The following is a 17,087-nucleotide window of genomic DNA, read 5'->3' on the forward strand; positions in this document are numbered from 1 at the left end:
AAAATTATAAATTTCCTAACTTATCTATTGATTTGTGGTTAATATTGATTCTCACAGTTACCACAAACTAATTAGTTCTCATTTGATTAGGCCCCTATATATATATATATATATATATAAAATATGTTTGTTGGATAATCATAGCTAGGTGCACATGTTATCTTATGTGTATTTCAAGTAATTTTATAGGGTTTTGAAGTTAACATACGTTATTTTGGTGATAGCTAATGATTTCTTTTAATGATCACTCTGTATCAAAATTGTTAAAAACAATATAAAACAAATTAATTAGTTTCCAAATAAATTTACAGGTCTAAACGTTTGTCTTTAGGGACCGGTGACAATTAAAGGGACACTGTATGTTAGTTCTATGCTCAAAATGCCTCGATTCGACACCCATTAGCTTCGAGTTTTTGTTCTTCTAAAATAGTTGGTAAACAAATGATTCTTATTCAAAAACGTAAACTAGTAATACAAATCTATGTAATTAACGTAATTAACATCTACAATGATAGAATCGAAGAAACATACTCGATATTGCATATTCTTCGTGATATTGATCCCAATTGAGGCTTGCACAATCACAGTGTCCTAAGACAAAAATTCGCCATTATAATTGGAATTCGTCTAGAGGATACAACAATCGAATTCAAGTTTGCATTTGGATCTGGCAAAATTAATCTATGTTTGGTGATGGATGTTGTACGAAAAACAGGAGAGATACCAGAGCGTTCATTCGGGTCGAGTTATGTCAAGGAGAGCCCACCATGAGACATTACACACCAAGACCCAATGATTGGTGTATATTAAGTGGGTTAAGTTTTCTTAACTCTCCTATGCAGGACACGGTTTCTTACTATTAAATCAGTTCCAACAAAAATCACTATTTCAAACATTCTCATATTTTTTATTCGGTCATTGATCTCGTTTGAATTTAACCGTATTTTATAAATGCATATGTACACGCATATATGTAAATATAAAGTAAAAAAAAAGAGTTGGCAAAATACATTGAATCCTAAAAGACATCGTTTGTTATGTTGATATGCATGCAAATTGTCATTTTCTGGTGTATATATATAATATATAATATATAATATATACTGTGTCACCCACCCTTATCTATACGTACCTTCTTCACTCAATCCTCTTCTCCCCTTTTTATATTACGGTAACAAATGAGAACATCTTCAACAGATATGTTAAAATAGAGATTTTAAAATTTAGGGTATATTTTTGCTCTAACTGTTATGTTATATTATATGTTAAAATAGAGAAAAGAAGAAACAGGGTATAGACTATAGAAATCTCAAAAACCCCATATTTAATTCTTTCTTATCAATGGGAGATATTGAAAAGAAGTGTTTACTGGAGAGAAATAATATCTTATTAAATGTATTTAATATTTTAATAATATAGTTAATGATAAAATTGTTAAAATAGAGTAGTTGTTAATGTTAGATGTATTTTTTTTAAGATTTTAACTTTTGATACTTAATTTTAGAAAAATTATAGCATAATTATTGGAGATGCTCTAAGTGTATATAATACATAAAATCAGATTTAAATGAAAACGATGATTAAATAAGAGAATACGAAAACATTTAAATCACATATAATTTTATACTAAACTCACTTGAAAAATTGCATGTGATCAGGCGTGACTTTGGCCACAGTCAAGTCGTCCCCATGCCTTTGCGTTGATGGCGTTCCGTAATCACCATAAATCGCGTGTTTATTTATTTGTTTTTATTTTATATCATTGATCTGTATAATTATAATGGCGTTTTATTTCATTTGTTACATATATTATATTACAAATTAGATTGATATTTATTTTTTTAGTTCTAATACAATTTTTTTTGTAATTTAACTTATATTAATTTATTATCACTCTTTAATAATTGAAAACCTAATAACACATAAAGAGGGTGTTTGTGATTGCTTATAAAAACAACTTATTGACTTATTCCGGTATGGTATCGCTAATAAGCACTTTTGAGTGTTTTGATAAACAACTTATACTGATGTCAACCCGGTAATAAAAAGTTTTTTGAAGAAGTTAAATCATTCTAACTTATAATAAGTTGATAAACACTTTTATAGAAAAACATAAGTTGTTTCAAATAAACAATCCCAAACACCCCTAAATAAAAATATACCGAAAGCACTCTCTTGCAATTTAATAAATGACACGGTAAATTTATTTAAAAAATAATATTTATTCTGTTTTTAGATCAAAAAATAATGAATTTATAGTTTTTTTAATGCACACGAATGAATTATGAAACTACCGGATACATGAACCATGGTCAAAGTTGAGGACCAAGTCAAACTTCCATATTCAAAAGTTTGACTTTTGACTATTTTTTCATTCTTTGAATTTCCTTCCAATTTTTTACAAATTTATTACAATTGGTGTGAGGAAAATAAAAAAAAAAACCAATAAAATTTCTTATTTTTAAATGTTCGATCTCTAAATTATTTTTTTAAATGAAAAAATCGTTTTAAATGATTAAAGCTTTGAACTGTTTTTTTAAAGAAAAAATTATTAAATTTTTTTAAATGATTAAAACCTTGATTTTTTTTTAAATAAATAAATCATCGAACTTTTGCTAGACGATTAATATAATTTTTTTTTGTTAAAATGATACAAGTAACCAGTTTTTAAAAGTACGATTGTTTATTTATTAGAAATGTTTAAAGACTTAAATTAATTAAAATGAAAAAGTTTAATGGTTTTTTTATTCAAAAAAAGTTTAATATTTTTTAATTCAAAAAAATAGTTTACGGACTTAATTATTTAAAATGAGAAAGTTTAATGGTTTTTTCATTCAAAAAAAATCATTTAGAGATTAAACCATTAAAAAGAGAAAAATTTCTTGAGTTTTTTTGAACTTTTCCCAATCAGTGTTGTGTACGTAAAGATTGAAAACCAGATAAAGTATATGCCGTTATAATCATTTTATTATTTCATGGCAATATGTGTTATCATTTATTTGTAACAAATTTAATTGTTTGATTTGAATTTCGACTTCATCTGACTCATCAAATCATCAATTATTTGAGTTAGACCCAGATGAACGTAATTCAATCAGTCAAATCCCAGGCTCTACCCCTATACGCCTAAGGTCATGAACCTAGTAATTCTCTCCACGTAATCTTTATCGTTCATTTTTATCATTAAAATTGAATTCAAAATCTTCCTCGCCTTCAACTTATGGTTAATAAATTCCCGCTTTCAGTGAGTAATTAGAATCAATAATATTTGATTTAACAAGTCATAATTTAAATGTAAAAAAGTCAAAAAAACAAAAAAAAAAACAAATCCATTCATGACTTATAACCCGTCGTAATGCAACATAACTCGTCATAACGCATCATACTACAAGCCACACCTCAGAGTCGCGTCACGGGTTTTATGGTGGCTAGGCCACGCCTCAATGTTATGGCATGCCAAAAACGCAGCTATAACGCGTTTTTAGAACCTTGTCTTGAACTCCTAACTCCGCTTAGCTCTTGCAAATTTTGAAAAGCTTGCAAACCCCTTCCGTTTCTTTCATAAAAGTTTCGTGATCGGAAGAAGGATTTTATTCTTTTCCATTCAAACTATCGATTGTAATACTTAAACATATATTTGTGATTGTAATATTGGGTTGAGTTCCGGTGAGAAGCATAAAAAGAGATATCCACCCTTGTATCAACCATAATTGAATATCAACACTAAGATGCATCAGATCAATTCCCTTCTAAAGCCTAATTCATGGGTAGGCATGAGATTAATCAATAGTTCAGATCTCTTCTTACGCTTCTCACAGTACTTCCCTTCTCACATGATCTTTCGCTACTATAATGGTTATAAATTTATTTGTTAGTGACCTAGTTGTTTGTTTCTAAACTCTTAGTGTTTTATAAGAGTTTTATCCTATTTTCTTTCACCAACTCATTATTTATGTATTTATATATATTCCATTAAGTATTGACCCACTAACTCACATGACTCTGTAAGGGTTTGGTTGGTTTATACTTTTTAAAGGTTTGTGTCCGATTTTTTTCTAAACCGTCATAATTGATTCCGTTGTTCAAATTCGTAACATGCCCATACCAAACCATGTACACCATTAAGGGCAAGGATCAAACCATCATCCTTATAAAAGAATGGGGTATCTTACACCATGAAATAATTTCGATACATCAAACACCTTAATTCTCAGTCTCATATTGTTGTAAACGAACAAAAAGGGAAGCCGAAATAGATATAAAAGTCAGAAGTACCTTTTGTTGTAAGTTTGTCAAAAAGAAAGAATTTTTTGTGAATGATGGATATCTTGTCGTCTTATTTTAGGATTTGGTCGACATCATATATTTAATAGATGAAAAGGAGGTTTGAAATTGTTGGCAACTATTTGAAAAAAAAAACTTATGTAACATGTATTGTTTTACAAAATGCGAATCTTACGGTATGTTTTTATATTTACGTTACTGAAATTTGAATGGGTCAAGATACAAATATGTTGTATGACCCACATAGATTTATCCTTAAAAATCTCTAATCCGTTATCTTAATTTAGTGACGATTTTGCACCCTTTGTAACATATGTGCGTATATATAGAGATGTATAACTAGGATTGAGGTCAGTGATCTGAACCGAAAAGACCGCGTCAGCTAAGGCACGGTGGTTAAGACTATGTTTTTTGTTTAGGACTCATGAAAAATCTCAGTTAACGTCCAATCAAAAAACCAAGTACATTGAGAATTCATAAATTATGTGTACATATTGTATAATATATATACATATATACACACACATTGAACATATATACATATTATATACACATACACACACATAACAACTATATACATATATTGATACACACACACACACACACACATATATATATATATATATAGGAAAGGGTTCAAACGAGAACCCCTGTGATTTACGAGAACGCAAGAACAACCTATTAACATCATATTGTGATAAAAAAATAAAATTAAAAGATTTTTAAAATTAAAATTGAAATTTAAAAAGATTTAAAAAATTAAAATTAAAAGGGTAATAATGGAAATGATATCATAAAATCTTTTAGCACGATCACATGATTAATATTGATTATCCTTACCTAATATATCGGTTAAGAATTCAAGGAGACCAACAAAGAAGTCATAACGTCTTATCTAATTAGTTTATCACACATTTATCACAACGAATTACTAACAAAATCAATTAAACGATTTTGTGTGATATGAGTGTAATAATCATGTGATATCAATGTGATATGAGTGTGATAATCATGTGATATCAATATCACTCGACTTGATTATGGTTTCAATGGGTTAGGTTAGACATTATCACAACGATTTCGGATGGTTTCGATATGTTAGGATTTGATAATCACACATTTATCACAACGAAAACGATTTTGTGTGATATGGGTGTGATAATCATGTGATATCAATATCACTCGACTTAATCATGGTTTCAATGGGTTAGGTTAGACATTATCACAACGATTTCGGATGGTTTCAATAGATTAGGATTAGACAATCACACATTTATCACAACGAAAACGATTTTGTTTGATATGATGTGATAATCATGTGATATGGGTTTCAAGTCGTCCATTCTAAATCGACAAAAATATGGATACTAACGATATGAAGAAAATGTATTAAGAAAGTCGACTATCATGAACGATCAGGAGAAGAAGGATGAACGATCTGGAGAAGAAGGTTAGATAAGAAAACTAACCAGAGGAAAACGTGGAGACGTGGTCAACAAAAGGGATAATTATGAAATTGAAATAAAATAAAAATTATAAAAATTACTTAATTACATTACTGCCCTTATTAAATTATTTATATATAATATAAGTTAATTTAGTAATTATAAAAATTTGAGATTATTGGGTTGTTCTCGTATTCTCTTAAATCACAGGGGTTCTCGTTTGAACCTCCACCTATATATATATATAGAGGCCTATTCAAGGGAGAATGAGTTGTTTGTGGTAACTGTGAGAACCAATATTAACCACAAATCAATAGATAAATTAGGAAATTTATAAATTTGGTAATTTTAAATTAAAATCTTAATGCAATGATATTTTTGGTATTTTAAAACTCTCCTCTCTTCTCTCTCCGGCCACCATCCTCCGGTGATATCACTGTGATACCTAAAAATATTGACTCTGTTAAACAAAAGATACATTGTGATACCTAATCATATATAAGATGCATAGTGATACCACTGTGTTACATATTCGATCGACCAAACAAACGACATCAATGTGATACCCAAGCACATATATGATGCATTGTGATACCATTGTAGTATCACCGGAGGACGGTGGCCAGCGGACGGTGGCCGGAGAGAGAAGAGAGGAGGGAGGAAAGTTTTAAAATACCAAAAATATCCTTGCATTAATATTTTAATTCAAAATTGCCAAAATTATAAATTTCCTAATTTATCTATTGATTTGTGGTTAATATTGGTTCTCACAGTTACCACAAACTAATTAGTTCTCATTTGATTAGGCCCCTATATATATATATATATATATATATATATATACTAACACACATATACATATAAGTGGGAGTTCAAACAAGAACTTCTCTGTTTTGCAAAAACACGAGAATAGTTGTGGGCCTCCAATTTTGTTAATCAATATTTTAAATTATAATAAATAATGTAATATAATTATGTATTTTTTTATAAATTTTATGTTTTTTTTAATTAATTGTGGTTATTCCATGGTTTTATATTGGAATTTGATCATGTCTTATCTCGCATCTAAACAGTTCGACTGTGATAAGTATATGATCGGCACTCAATCATCGAGCCTTACCCTCGACTGTGATAAGTATGTGATAGGTATTCAATCATCGACCGTGTTGTGTATCACTCCCCAATGATCGAAATCATGTTCATCTTGTTATTTGAATTTTAATATACCAATTTTCAATTTTACCCTTCCACATGTTCAATATTTTTTATTTTATTTTTAAATCTTAATTTAAAATTGAAAACTCCCTTAGCTTCTCTTAAAATGTGATTTAGAACACAATGTTTGGTTTATTGGTTGTTCTTGCATTCTCGTAAATCAATGAGAATCTTTAAAGTTAAACGTATATGAAATATATTCAATATTTTAATAATATAATTCATATTGTAATCTACAAAAATAGAGAAGCTAGAAATTCAACACTATCACTTATTTACAGGCTAAGATTTGAGTTCACCAAAACTGTATCGACACTATTGTATGCGATAATTTTTACGATGAGCGCTAACCATAATAAGAGTTGTTTCCTTCACTTACAGAATTATAAGTGCGGTTATTATGATAAAATCAACAAGAAAATCGAGAGTTATTATGATAATATTAAATGAACTTAATCATCCATTTTGTTCGATCTTTTCAAATTTCTCGTAAATGACTTATTAAAATCTTATCTTGATTCATAATTCAAAAGTGGTCCAAAATGTGGACGCTCTTTTTTGGGCCACTTGCGCATAAGTCAAATTAACAACGGTTTCGAGTCTTTTGTTGAATTAATACTTACGAAGTTTGATTAAAGATATATTGGAACTTCAATTATTAAATAATATTATAAAAAATTGTTGATTAAAATTAATATTAAAAATCTTGCAAAGACTGCTACTAAATACGTGTTTGATTCTTTAATTATGACAATACAAATATTATATTACAAGGAGGAATAAAAATTTCATTGTGGCCACGAAGGTTCAAATGCGGTGACTCCGGACTATCTGCAAAGCATGTGGTAGCCCTGAGATTAATCGGCTCATATAGCAAGTTGGATATCCCTGGGTAATAAAAAATATATATTAAAAAAAATCATGATTTTGTTACGTCAATTTTTATTTTTTATCACATCAATTTTACTTTTTATTATACATTTTACAGTAAAGCATGGACCGGTTCATGGTTTATATAATAAAAATTATATCAGTTAAAAATTACAATGCTAAAAGCTATAAGTTACAACGTCTATCAGATGTCTTAAGAAACTATAAATATCTGATAACATATGTTATTGAACCAAATGGTTTTTGGTCTAGTAGTATTGTAGTCTTTGGTCTTTTAAAATATCAGGGGTTCAAACTTTAACAAATATGAAGAGATTGTTTGAGTTTATTATTTGCATTTGTCGTATATAAAATATTACATACTTAATTATTTGTTTTGAAAAATAATGGAATTATGATCATGACAAGGAGAAACACAAATTGAGCACGTTTGTTGGGAGTGTTTTACTTTAACAAATATTTATGAGATGTTTCCATCTAATTTCCTAAAAGTTAACGATGTTTGTGTATTAATTAATTATTTAATTTCGAAAACGACAATTAAATAAATTATTAATTACTGAAATCAAGTTGATAAAATCAAATTAATTGATGCCCTCAAATCTTTATTTTGAAATTAATGACCATTTTATTATTGTTTAATTAGCTACACGACAAAACCATCAAAAGGCTGCAAAAGTTATCATGGAATCTTGGATGTTTATTTAATTTTATAATAATTAATTAACGATGTAAACTGAAACTAAATCGATGTTTTAAATCTTGGATCGTTTCTTGATTTGGTTGTCGAATAGGTTAAAATTGAGCAAATGCAAGAAAAATCAGATAAATTATTAAAAATATAAAATAGGATTTAATTATTAAAATAATATAAATTGGATATTTGGAGGAAGTACTGTAACACAAATTATAGAAATGAATAAGTAGTTGATTCAAATTTGAATACAACTAAAATTATATATGATTCGTGTGATCTTGACTGTGATCTGAACTCGTGGGTGAAGTCGCCTCCACAACTTTCTACTGAATGCAGGGATGGACCCAGATTTTTTTTTTCAAACAGTGGTATCGTTTGACTATAAGAAAAGAAAATTAGGGAAAAAATTTAAACGGTGACACCATTTGACAATAAGAAACAAATGTACATAATTTTTTCAAATTATTGCACCATTTGACTAAGAGAATGACACTAACATGATTCAAAACTTGGGTTTATGGTGGAATAAAAGTCTTGCAAACCAACTCTACCGAATAAAACTTGTTCTCATCGTAGTTTCAAAATACATATGGTGACATACAACAAATTAATATGGTTGCACATTTTACGAACCTAAAACATTTTATCCTTCGACGGATGAATAATACGGTGACATGTGCCAATGTATGCTCTACTGTAAGTCTGTCTATGATTGAATGTGTTCCATAATCACATGTGATTTCAATGCAAAGTCAACGTGGTTTCACCATTTCGTGTTTTTTTTATTTTAATCATGTTTTCGTTTGATCTTCTATATATATATATATATATATATATTCACATGAATATTTAGCTTTTTTTAATTTGAAATTCAAATAATTGTGGGAATAATTAAATCCCAATCATTCAATTAATTTTTAAGCCATTACTAAAGTGGTTCACATATTTTACGTATATAAAATACATATATACATTAAATATGTAAATGGCACACGTGTGCCTGAGGTGGAGTCCGTTTGCAACACCCAAAAATAAGAGAAAAATATAATGCGGGTTTGGTTACTAAAAAATAGTTGTTGCATTAAATATTCTAAAAATGAAACCAACTTCATAGTTGGTTGACGTTTGTGACATGGATCTAAATTTTAAACTTATGGGTTCGGATCAGATAAATTTGGTCATAACTGATTTAATTCAATCATTCGTTAGATAATCTTTTTTAAAAGACATAAAAAGTTTATCTGAATAAAACAGATACAATAAAAGCCAATCAAGATTTTCTGCAAGGTACAGAAAAACCTAGCAAATCAACATCAGAATGAACCAAAAAACATATGACAAACAAAAACTAAAGCTCAACAACCTTGAAAGATAACAACGTTTGCTTGAAACAAAACATTCGTTGGATGAATTGATGTTAAATTATGGTAATAGATGAAGGGGTTGTGTATGTTTTTACTTAATGGCGTAAAAAGCTTATTTGGTATATCATATATGGGTGTTTTTGTTTGTGCTTATTCATTGAAGTCATGATGTGATCGTTATATAAATGGTAGAAATTGTATCCATTAAGGTATGAAATTTACTGCTCCCAACCTTCTCTCAAAGCTTGTCGCTTCCTATTCTAATGAACGCTGAAAACTTCAAATGAAAATTGCTCCTTCCCTTGCGATACCTCTCTGTCATCTTATGCTACTATACGTTGTCCTCTCCGCTGCCACCTACTACTGCTCGCATTCCATGTTGTTGATTTATTCTTTGGTTTATATTCAAAAGTTTGGTCTTGAATCCGTTAATTTGTGGTTTAATTTATATCTAAAAGTTTGCTTCAAATGTGGATCTTTGGTTGGTTTTGTGTTTTTATTCTTAATTCTTTGAATATAGAGTGGAAATTTGATGTTAAAGTACACTGAAACGAAGTCCAAATATTGTTTTTAGTTCAGGATCGTGAGAACCCATCAAAATGGACCCGAACAATTATAAATTCTACACCAGGTGCTAATATTTTGTCGTAGTCTTGCAATGAATTGATCTCTAGGCCCATGATTGCTATGTCGACTATGACAACAATGCACCATCTTTTCATTAGGGGATCAAGTGATGCCAATTACATGATGAGGGGTAAAATGGTCAATCATGTAATTCAAGTTGTTTTAATCTACAGATGACTTAATGAAAAAACAAACAAATAGAGCTTGAGGGGTTAACTCATCTCATTGACAATAATTTTGGGCTTTATACTCCTCCCGTTAAAGGATTTTTCTGACTGTTTTCTAGAACCTCATGAGACTAATCGTGGTGCACATATGTTCGTCTGGACACCCACGGTTACAAAAAATAAAACAACATGTAAATCCAAGTAACTTTGGACAATGGTTTGGTAATCAGATTTGAGCTGTTCGAATTTATTGGATTTTGAACCAGTATCCAACAAAGAAACTGGATCGATTTGAATATTAAATTTTGTAATCTGATCTCAGTCTAGTTATTCTTAAACACGAAATTTCAATCGACTATTTATAATTGAACCGTATGATTTTTTGCACGTAGTTATTATTTATTGGCATTGATTTTTATTTATTTTGGATAATTGTTTTGTGGCAAAACGTCATTATTAAATCAAACATTTTTGATAAATTAAAGGAAATAATAAAGAAATAAAATATTATATAAATTGAAAAATGATGCGTCAAGCCATGACGTCAGCAACATAATGGTTTGTGCATTCACCACGTGATATACATTAATCTTTGTTTTTTCTTTTTGTTGTCTCAACTTGTCCACTTGCCCACCAAAGCTCCAGATGTTTCCTTAAACCCCCTCCTACTTATCTATATTTACACTTTACACCCTCCACAGTCCACCTCTTTCATCGCATATATAAACCCATCATCCCCTTCCTCTTTCCCAGAATTTTTCTTTCAACTCTTCAAAGTCACTAAAACCCCATCTCAACCATGATGCAAATTCCTTCACACGCCGTTGATGCTTTTCCGACAACCAATTCCGGCGAAGTTCCGGCCTTTTGCCGGAGCTTGAGCTTCAGTAGCCTCATCCCATGCTTGTCGGAAAATTGGGGAGACTTGCCGTTAAAGGTGGATGATTCAGAGGATATGGTGATTTACGGCATTTTGCGTGATGCTTATAGTGTTGGATGGACTCCGTTTAATTTTTCCGGCAAAGAGATTAAAGCCGAGTCGAATGAATTAGAGACGGAGCCAGCAACCCGCACACCTCCGTTATCGGTGGCGCCGGCGAAGGTAGAAGAAGCGGTTTCAACATCCCTAGCGGCGTCGCCGAAGGGAAAGCACTACCGGGGTGTGAGGCAGCGACCTTGGGGGAAGTTTGCGGCTGAGATAAGAGACCCGGCTAAAAGCGGCGCGAGGGTGTGGCTTGGGACGTACGAGACGGCTGAGGAAGCCGCAACGGCGTACGATATAGCTGCATACAGGATGCGTGGCTCCAAGGCTTTGTTGAACTTCCCACATAGAATCGGGTTGAATGAGCCGGAGCCAGTCAGGGTTACATCCAAAAGGAGATCTCCTGAGCCGTCATCTTCATTTTCATCGGCTTCTGTAAATGGCTCACCTAAGAGAAGAAACACAAAAGGGTCAACAGCTGAACAAGTGGAGCTGGAAGTCCAAAGCCGATCATCAAATGTGATTGAAGCCGTTTCTGGTTAGGTAGATATTGAAGCCAGCCGATTGTTAGACTATACTTTGGCCAATTTGCGAATTGTGTGGATCCCATACGTAAAGTAGAAGATACGCACGGGTCGGACCTTGTATTCGGATTGGATTTGCGAGAATGTGACATGAAATACCCAAAAGGCCCTCTTCCCACTGAGGTTTATGTAAAAAGATGTGAGGTCATAAATGAAAATTTGCTACATTGCAACAGTTTTCTTAATTCTTGGTATATTTATTTAGTATTTACAATATAATACGACAATGAGTCTTCTTTTAATTATAAATCCTTAAATACATATAAAAATTAACAAATATAAAAATTAATCTATTATAAAACTAAATCAAACGTTGTTTGTTTACCTCTTAATAGTTTCATTACAAGACAATATCTGAATTGTTAAGAGATGAATTTTGTTTGACAAAAATAAAGTATGTCTCTTAATGGTTTTAAAACTCTCTGGATGATTGTGCTTCCCTTAACCATTCAACGTCCTAATTCTATTATAAATAATTATCTAACAATTATATTTCATTTTACACTATATTATAAGAGTATTTTAATAATTCTAACCACTTAATTATTTTATACCAAACCATTCAACAACTATCAAATAGTTATTAAAATTGCATAAATCAATAACCGGATGATATAATGGTTTATGATGACCCACAGAAAACCAGGTTGATATTAGATAAACTCAAAGCTACGTGCTTCTTAAAGATAATGTTATTTTATTAGGGATCTAATCGTCATTTAATTTAAAAAAACAATTTAAAGCATGATGAAGGCTACAACTACCAATTGCCAAATATTAAAACAATTATTTTATTTTTTAGAATTAATTATATTTATTTTATTTCAACGATGTATTAAAGGGGTATTTGGGATTGCTTATAAAAACAACTTATTGATTTATTCCGGCATCACGTTAGTAATAAACACTTTTGAATGTTTGGATAAACAACTTATACCGGTGTTAAACCAATAATAAGAAGTTTTTGAAAAAATTAAACTTTTCTGACTTATAATAAATTGATAAGTGCGTTTATAGATAAATATAAGTTGTTTCAAATAAACAATCTCAAACACCTCCTATTTTTTTTTTCTAGCATATAATTACTATTAATAAAAAACATTTGCCATCCAAGAATTTACATCGTTTTTAATGAAAACCGTTGGAGTAGTTTTTTTTTTTTTTTTATGTTGAAACCATGGATCAAAAATCTAAGCTTGTATAAATCCCAATTTCAACTTTAATTAAATTAGAACGCTAAAATATTATTTGTTTTCTTATTTTTTTAAAGGGCGGGGGGCCCCGGTTTTTAGTAATATCTCCGGGTTCCGACGGGTACGGGGATTAACATCTCGTCCCCTGTCAAATCCTGGTCAAACCCGATAAAGGATATCCGTTAGTTTGAATCTACCAAGGATCCCAGACCCTTGGACCTGTTTTAGCGGGAAATCTCCGTTCCTATTTGGGTCGGGTGAGCCGGGTTCCCCACCGTCTCGTGGCAAATCATCATCCTTAGATGAATGAAATGTAGAAAAAAACTCGTGCAACCAGATATTTTTATTTTCTACATTTTCTTTTAAAAAAAGACGATTAGAAAACACCACGGTAAAAGTATACAAAGAGAATAAAATTTTGAAATTTACATTTCACACATGATTGTTTTCATATTCAACAAATTGAACTCGTTTTATTAATTTCCTTCTAATAATGATGGTATTTGACATATTTCAACTAACTAATCTATATGATTAATGTAAATGGATTATTTTTACATTCAACAAACGAATTTTGAATCCCTTAATCTCGTATAAACCAACGGAAAAACCTCTGACGGTTTTGACGAGACTCGAATTGATAAATTATGGTCTACAGAGAAGAGTCGTAAAAAATAAAACCGTTACTGACAGTGAATTAATCATTGAATATTACAGGTTTTATATGTTAATTAACAAATATGATATTTAATACATTATCATTATAAACTCATTCTAACACAAATCCAACCTTCTCACAAGCCTTAAAAATCAAGATATTAGGAGTATGAAACCAATTATAGTCAAAGTCAATGCTTCTATTTCTTTTCTTACTAAGAAATGATGACCTTGCTTAATTTCAAAGCAAAATCCAAAAAAAAAAATATATAATTTAAATTGTTTAATTTTTAAATTATTTTTTAATGAAAAAAATAATTAAATTTCTCGTTTTGATTGATTAAGTCTTTAAATTACTATTTTTGAATGAAAAAACCATAAACTTTTACGTTTTAAATGATTAAGACTCTGATTTTAAAAAAAAATATCGAACTTTTACTAGTCGATTAATGTAATTTTTTTGGGTTAAAAGGATGTAAATAACCAATTTTTAAAAGTGTTATTATTCAATCAATCAAAATGAGAACGTTTAATGGTTTTTTCATTCAAAAAAAGAAAATTTTAATGAGTTTTTCATACAAAAATATAGTTCAAGAACTTATTCAATTAAAATAAGACAATGTAACAGTTTTTCCATAGAAAATAATACTTCAAAATCTTAATAATTAAAAATGCGACTAATTTCAATTATTATCCTCTAGTTAATGTTGGACTTTTACGATATATGATTTTTTTCTAAAATACAAGTCTTGATAAATAAATAAATAAATAAAAACCCTGATTTATGTGGTTCTTCTTTGATAATAATTATATATATATCGTTTACCTTTTTATTTTTCACATTCACATCTATCTTCAACTATTCTATTTTAATAATTTCGGTATTTATTATATTATCAAAATATTCAGTAAATTTATCATCCAAAATTCCAAATACACTTTTAAAAGAATTCTATAAAAGGTTATAACACATTCAACTTCATTGGTGGAAACAATTGAAATAATATATTTCTCGTCAATATTATGTTTAAAAAAATTTCCAAATTTGAAGATTTCTACCTTCTCATTTTCGCCCTGTAATTTAACACACACTTTAATATAGTTAATTAAAGCAAAAAAAAAAAAAAAAAACCCTAAATCTATATTTTAAGTTGTCAAAGATGATTTTTAAGACTTTGTTCATAATAATTTATAAACGGAATTCAAATATTATATTTTTCATAAATAGGCTTTAAATATACGATCTTTTTAAAATCTTGTAAACTTGCCTTTAAATCGTTATCCTAATGGTGAAAAAAATAAGATTATAAATTTTTTATGACAAATTGCATGAAAAAGTAACGTATTTTAACTTGATTTCTATTTTAGACAACGTACATCCAAAACTTTCATTTTTGGTACCTAAAATGTTTAAAATTTTACATCTTAGGTACCAAAATAGAAGTTTTAAAAGTACGTTACTCAAAATAGGAATCAAGTTAAAATACGTTACTCAAAATAGAAATCAAGTTAAAATACGTTACTTCATGCAATTCGCCTTTTATTAAATAATAATATTATTCTTTTAATTTCATATTATTATAATACCATACATTTGAAGTATTTTTATACAGAATATTGCATATTGCCATTATGTTAATTTTAATTTTAAAAGAGTTTTATTTTTATATTATATCACTAATCACTATCCTGTTTGCTGTCCAACCCAATAATTGGATGAGAAGCCCAGAGAAGGCCCAAAGTGGTTGCTTTAATTTTAGAGGCTGTGGCCCAAATACAAAGATCCAATGAGTAGATTATTCAAGTTCAGATCGAAAAAAGATACAAGTTACGAGCCGCACTCGAGCTCGAATATTTCATCGAATGCTCGAGTTTGATGCTCTTTTTAACAACTTTGAATTACACATTGTACCAAAATTTAAACTTTACAAGCTCATTTATGAATTTGAACTTTGAGATTGGACCAACTCTAACTCTAACTCTAACAATTTATATATTTCAAATGTATGATCTATGAAAATGTTAACTCAAAAGGCCTGCTCGATTAATTTTTTTTTATCGAACTGAATAAAAATTGATATTATAAAACTCGACTCGTTAGGTTGAACGAAGTTTTATTTTGTATATAAGATTTGAGAAAATTATTGATCTAAAAGCTCAAGGTAAATAGAGTAACTCGACACCCTTTTGCCAACCTAAAGGTCCTTAATCGGAGAAAAAACACGTGTCTCCATCTAAAGCAAGCAACCGTCAAATGACAGCTCTTGTACACGTGACATCTCCCATCAAATACGTGTCACAACGCCACCACCTCCTCCCTTCTTTATAAACCCACTCCAAATTCTTTCTCTCACACGTAGAATCATCAGAATATCTCCATCACCACCAACGCAAATGGCTCGTGTCTACCACCACGAACACGAAGGACGAGGAATGCAGCCGTACCCGTATCAGCAACATCCCTACTCCAACGAACCAATGGCGCACCAGGTGGTGAAAGGGGTCACCTCCGCCTTAGCAGGTGGCTCCCTCCTCGTCCTCTCCGGTCTGACCCTTGCAGCGACCGTAATCGGACTGACGGTGGCTACTCCACTGTTGGTCATATTTAGTCCGGTACTAGTGCCGGCGGTGATCACCGTGTTTCTTCTGGTAACTGGGTTTTTGACGTCGGGAGGATTGGGTGTTGCAGCGACCATGGTGTTATCATGGATATACTCATACGTGACAGGTGGACGGCCGAGGGGGTCAGACTCATTAGACGAAGCAACGGATAAGATGGGATGGAAGGGACGGGAGATGAGAGAGAGGGGTGAGCATGGAATTGCAGGTAGGCATGATCGCGAGGGTGGTCACTACCAGCCTTAGACTTAAAGAAGCAAGATGTGTGTCGTCAGGTGTTTATTCGAGTGTTTTTTGTTTTAATGAATTTTATGTTAAAAATAAGGAGTGTTTTACGTATACATGCATATGTATGTATGTAC

The 17,087-nt window shown here is 30.5% G+C and overlaps 2 protein-coding genes across 2 annotated transcripts; both read left to right on the forward strand.

Annotated features, from left to right (window-relative positions):
- Window positions 1-11,489: 11,489 nt before the first annotated feature.
- On the forward strand, window positions 11,490-12,438 carry LOC112514289 (ethylene-responsive transcription factor 2-like). Its single transcript, XM_025120658.1, has one exon. The coding sequence runs from the start codon at window positions 11,490-11,492 to the stop codon at window positions 12,213-12,215; it is 726 nt and encodes a 241-aa protein (XP_024976426.1). The 3' UTR covers window positions 12,216-12,438.
- Window positions 12,439-16,466: 4,028 nt separating this feature from the next.
- Window positions 16,467-17,066, forward strand: LOC112514297 (oleosin 1-like). Its single transcript, XM_025120671.1, has one exon. It carries the CDS (start codon window positions 16,501-16,503, stop codon window positions 16,969-16,971), a length of 471 nt encoding a protein of 156 aa, XP_024976439.1. The 5' UTR covers window positions 16,467-16,500; the 3' UTR covers window positions 16,972-17,066.
- Window positions 17,067-17,087: the final 21 nt, after the last annotated feature.

Source organism: Cynara cardunculus (assembly GCF_001531365.2).
Source record: "Cynara cardunculus var. scolymus isolate 2C chromosome LG 1, CcrdV1, whole genome shotgun sequence".
NCBI lineage: Eukaryota > Viridiplantae > Streptophyta > Magnoliopsida > Asterales > Asteraceae > Cynara > Cynara cardunculus.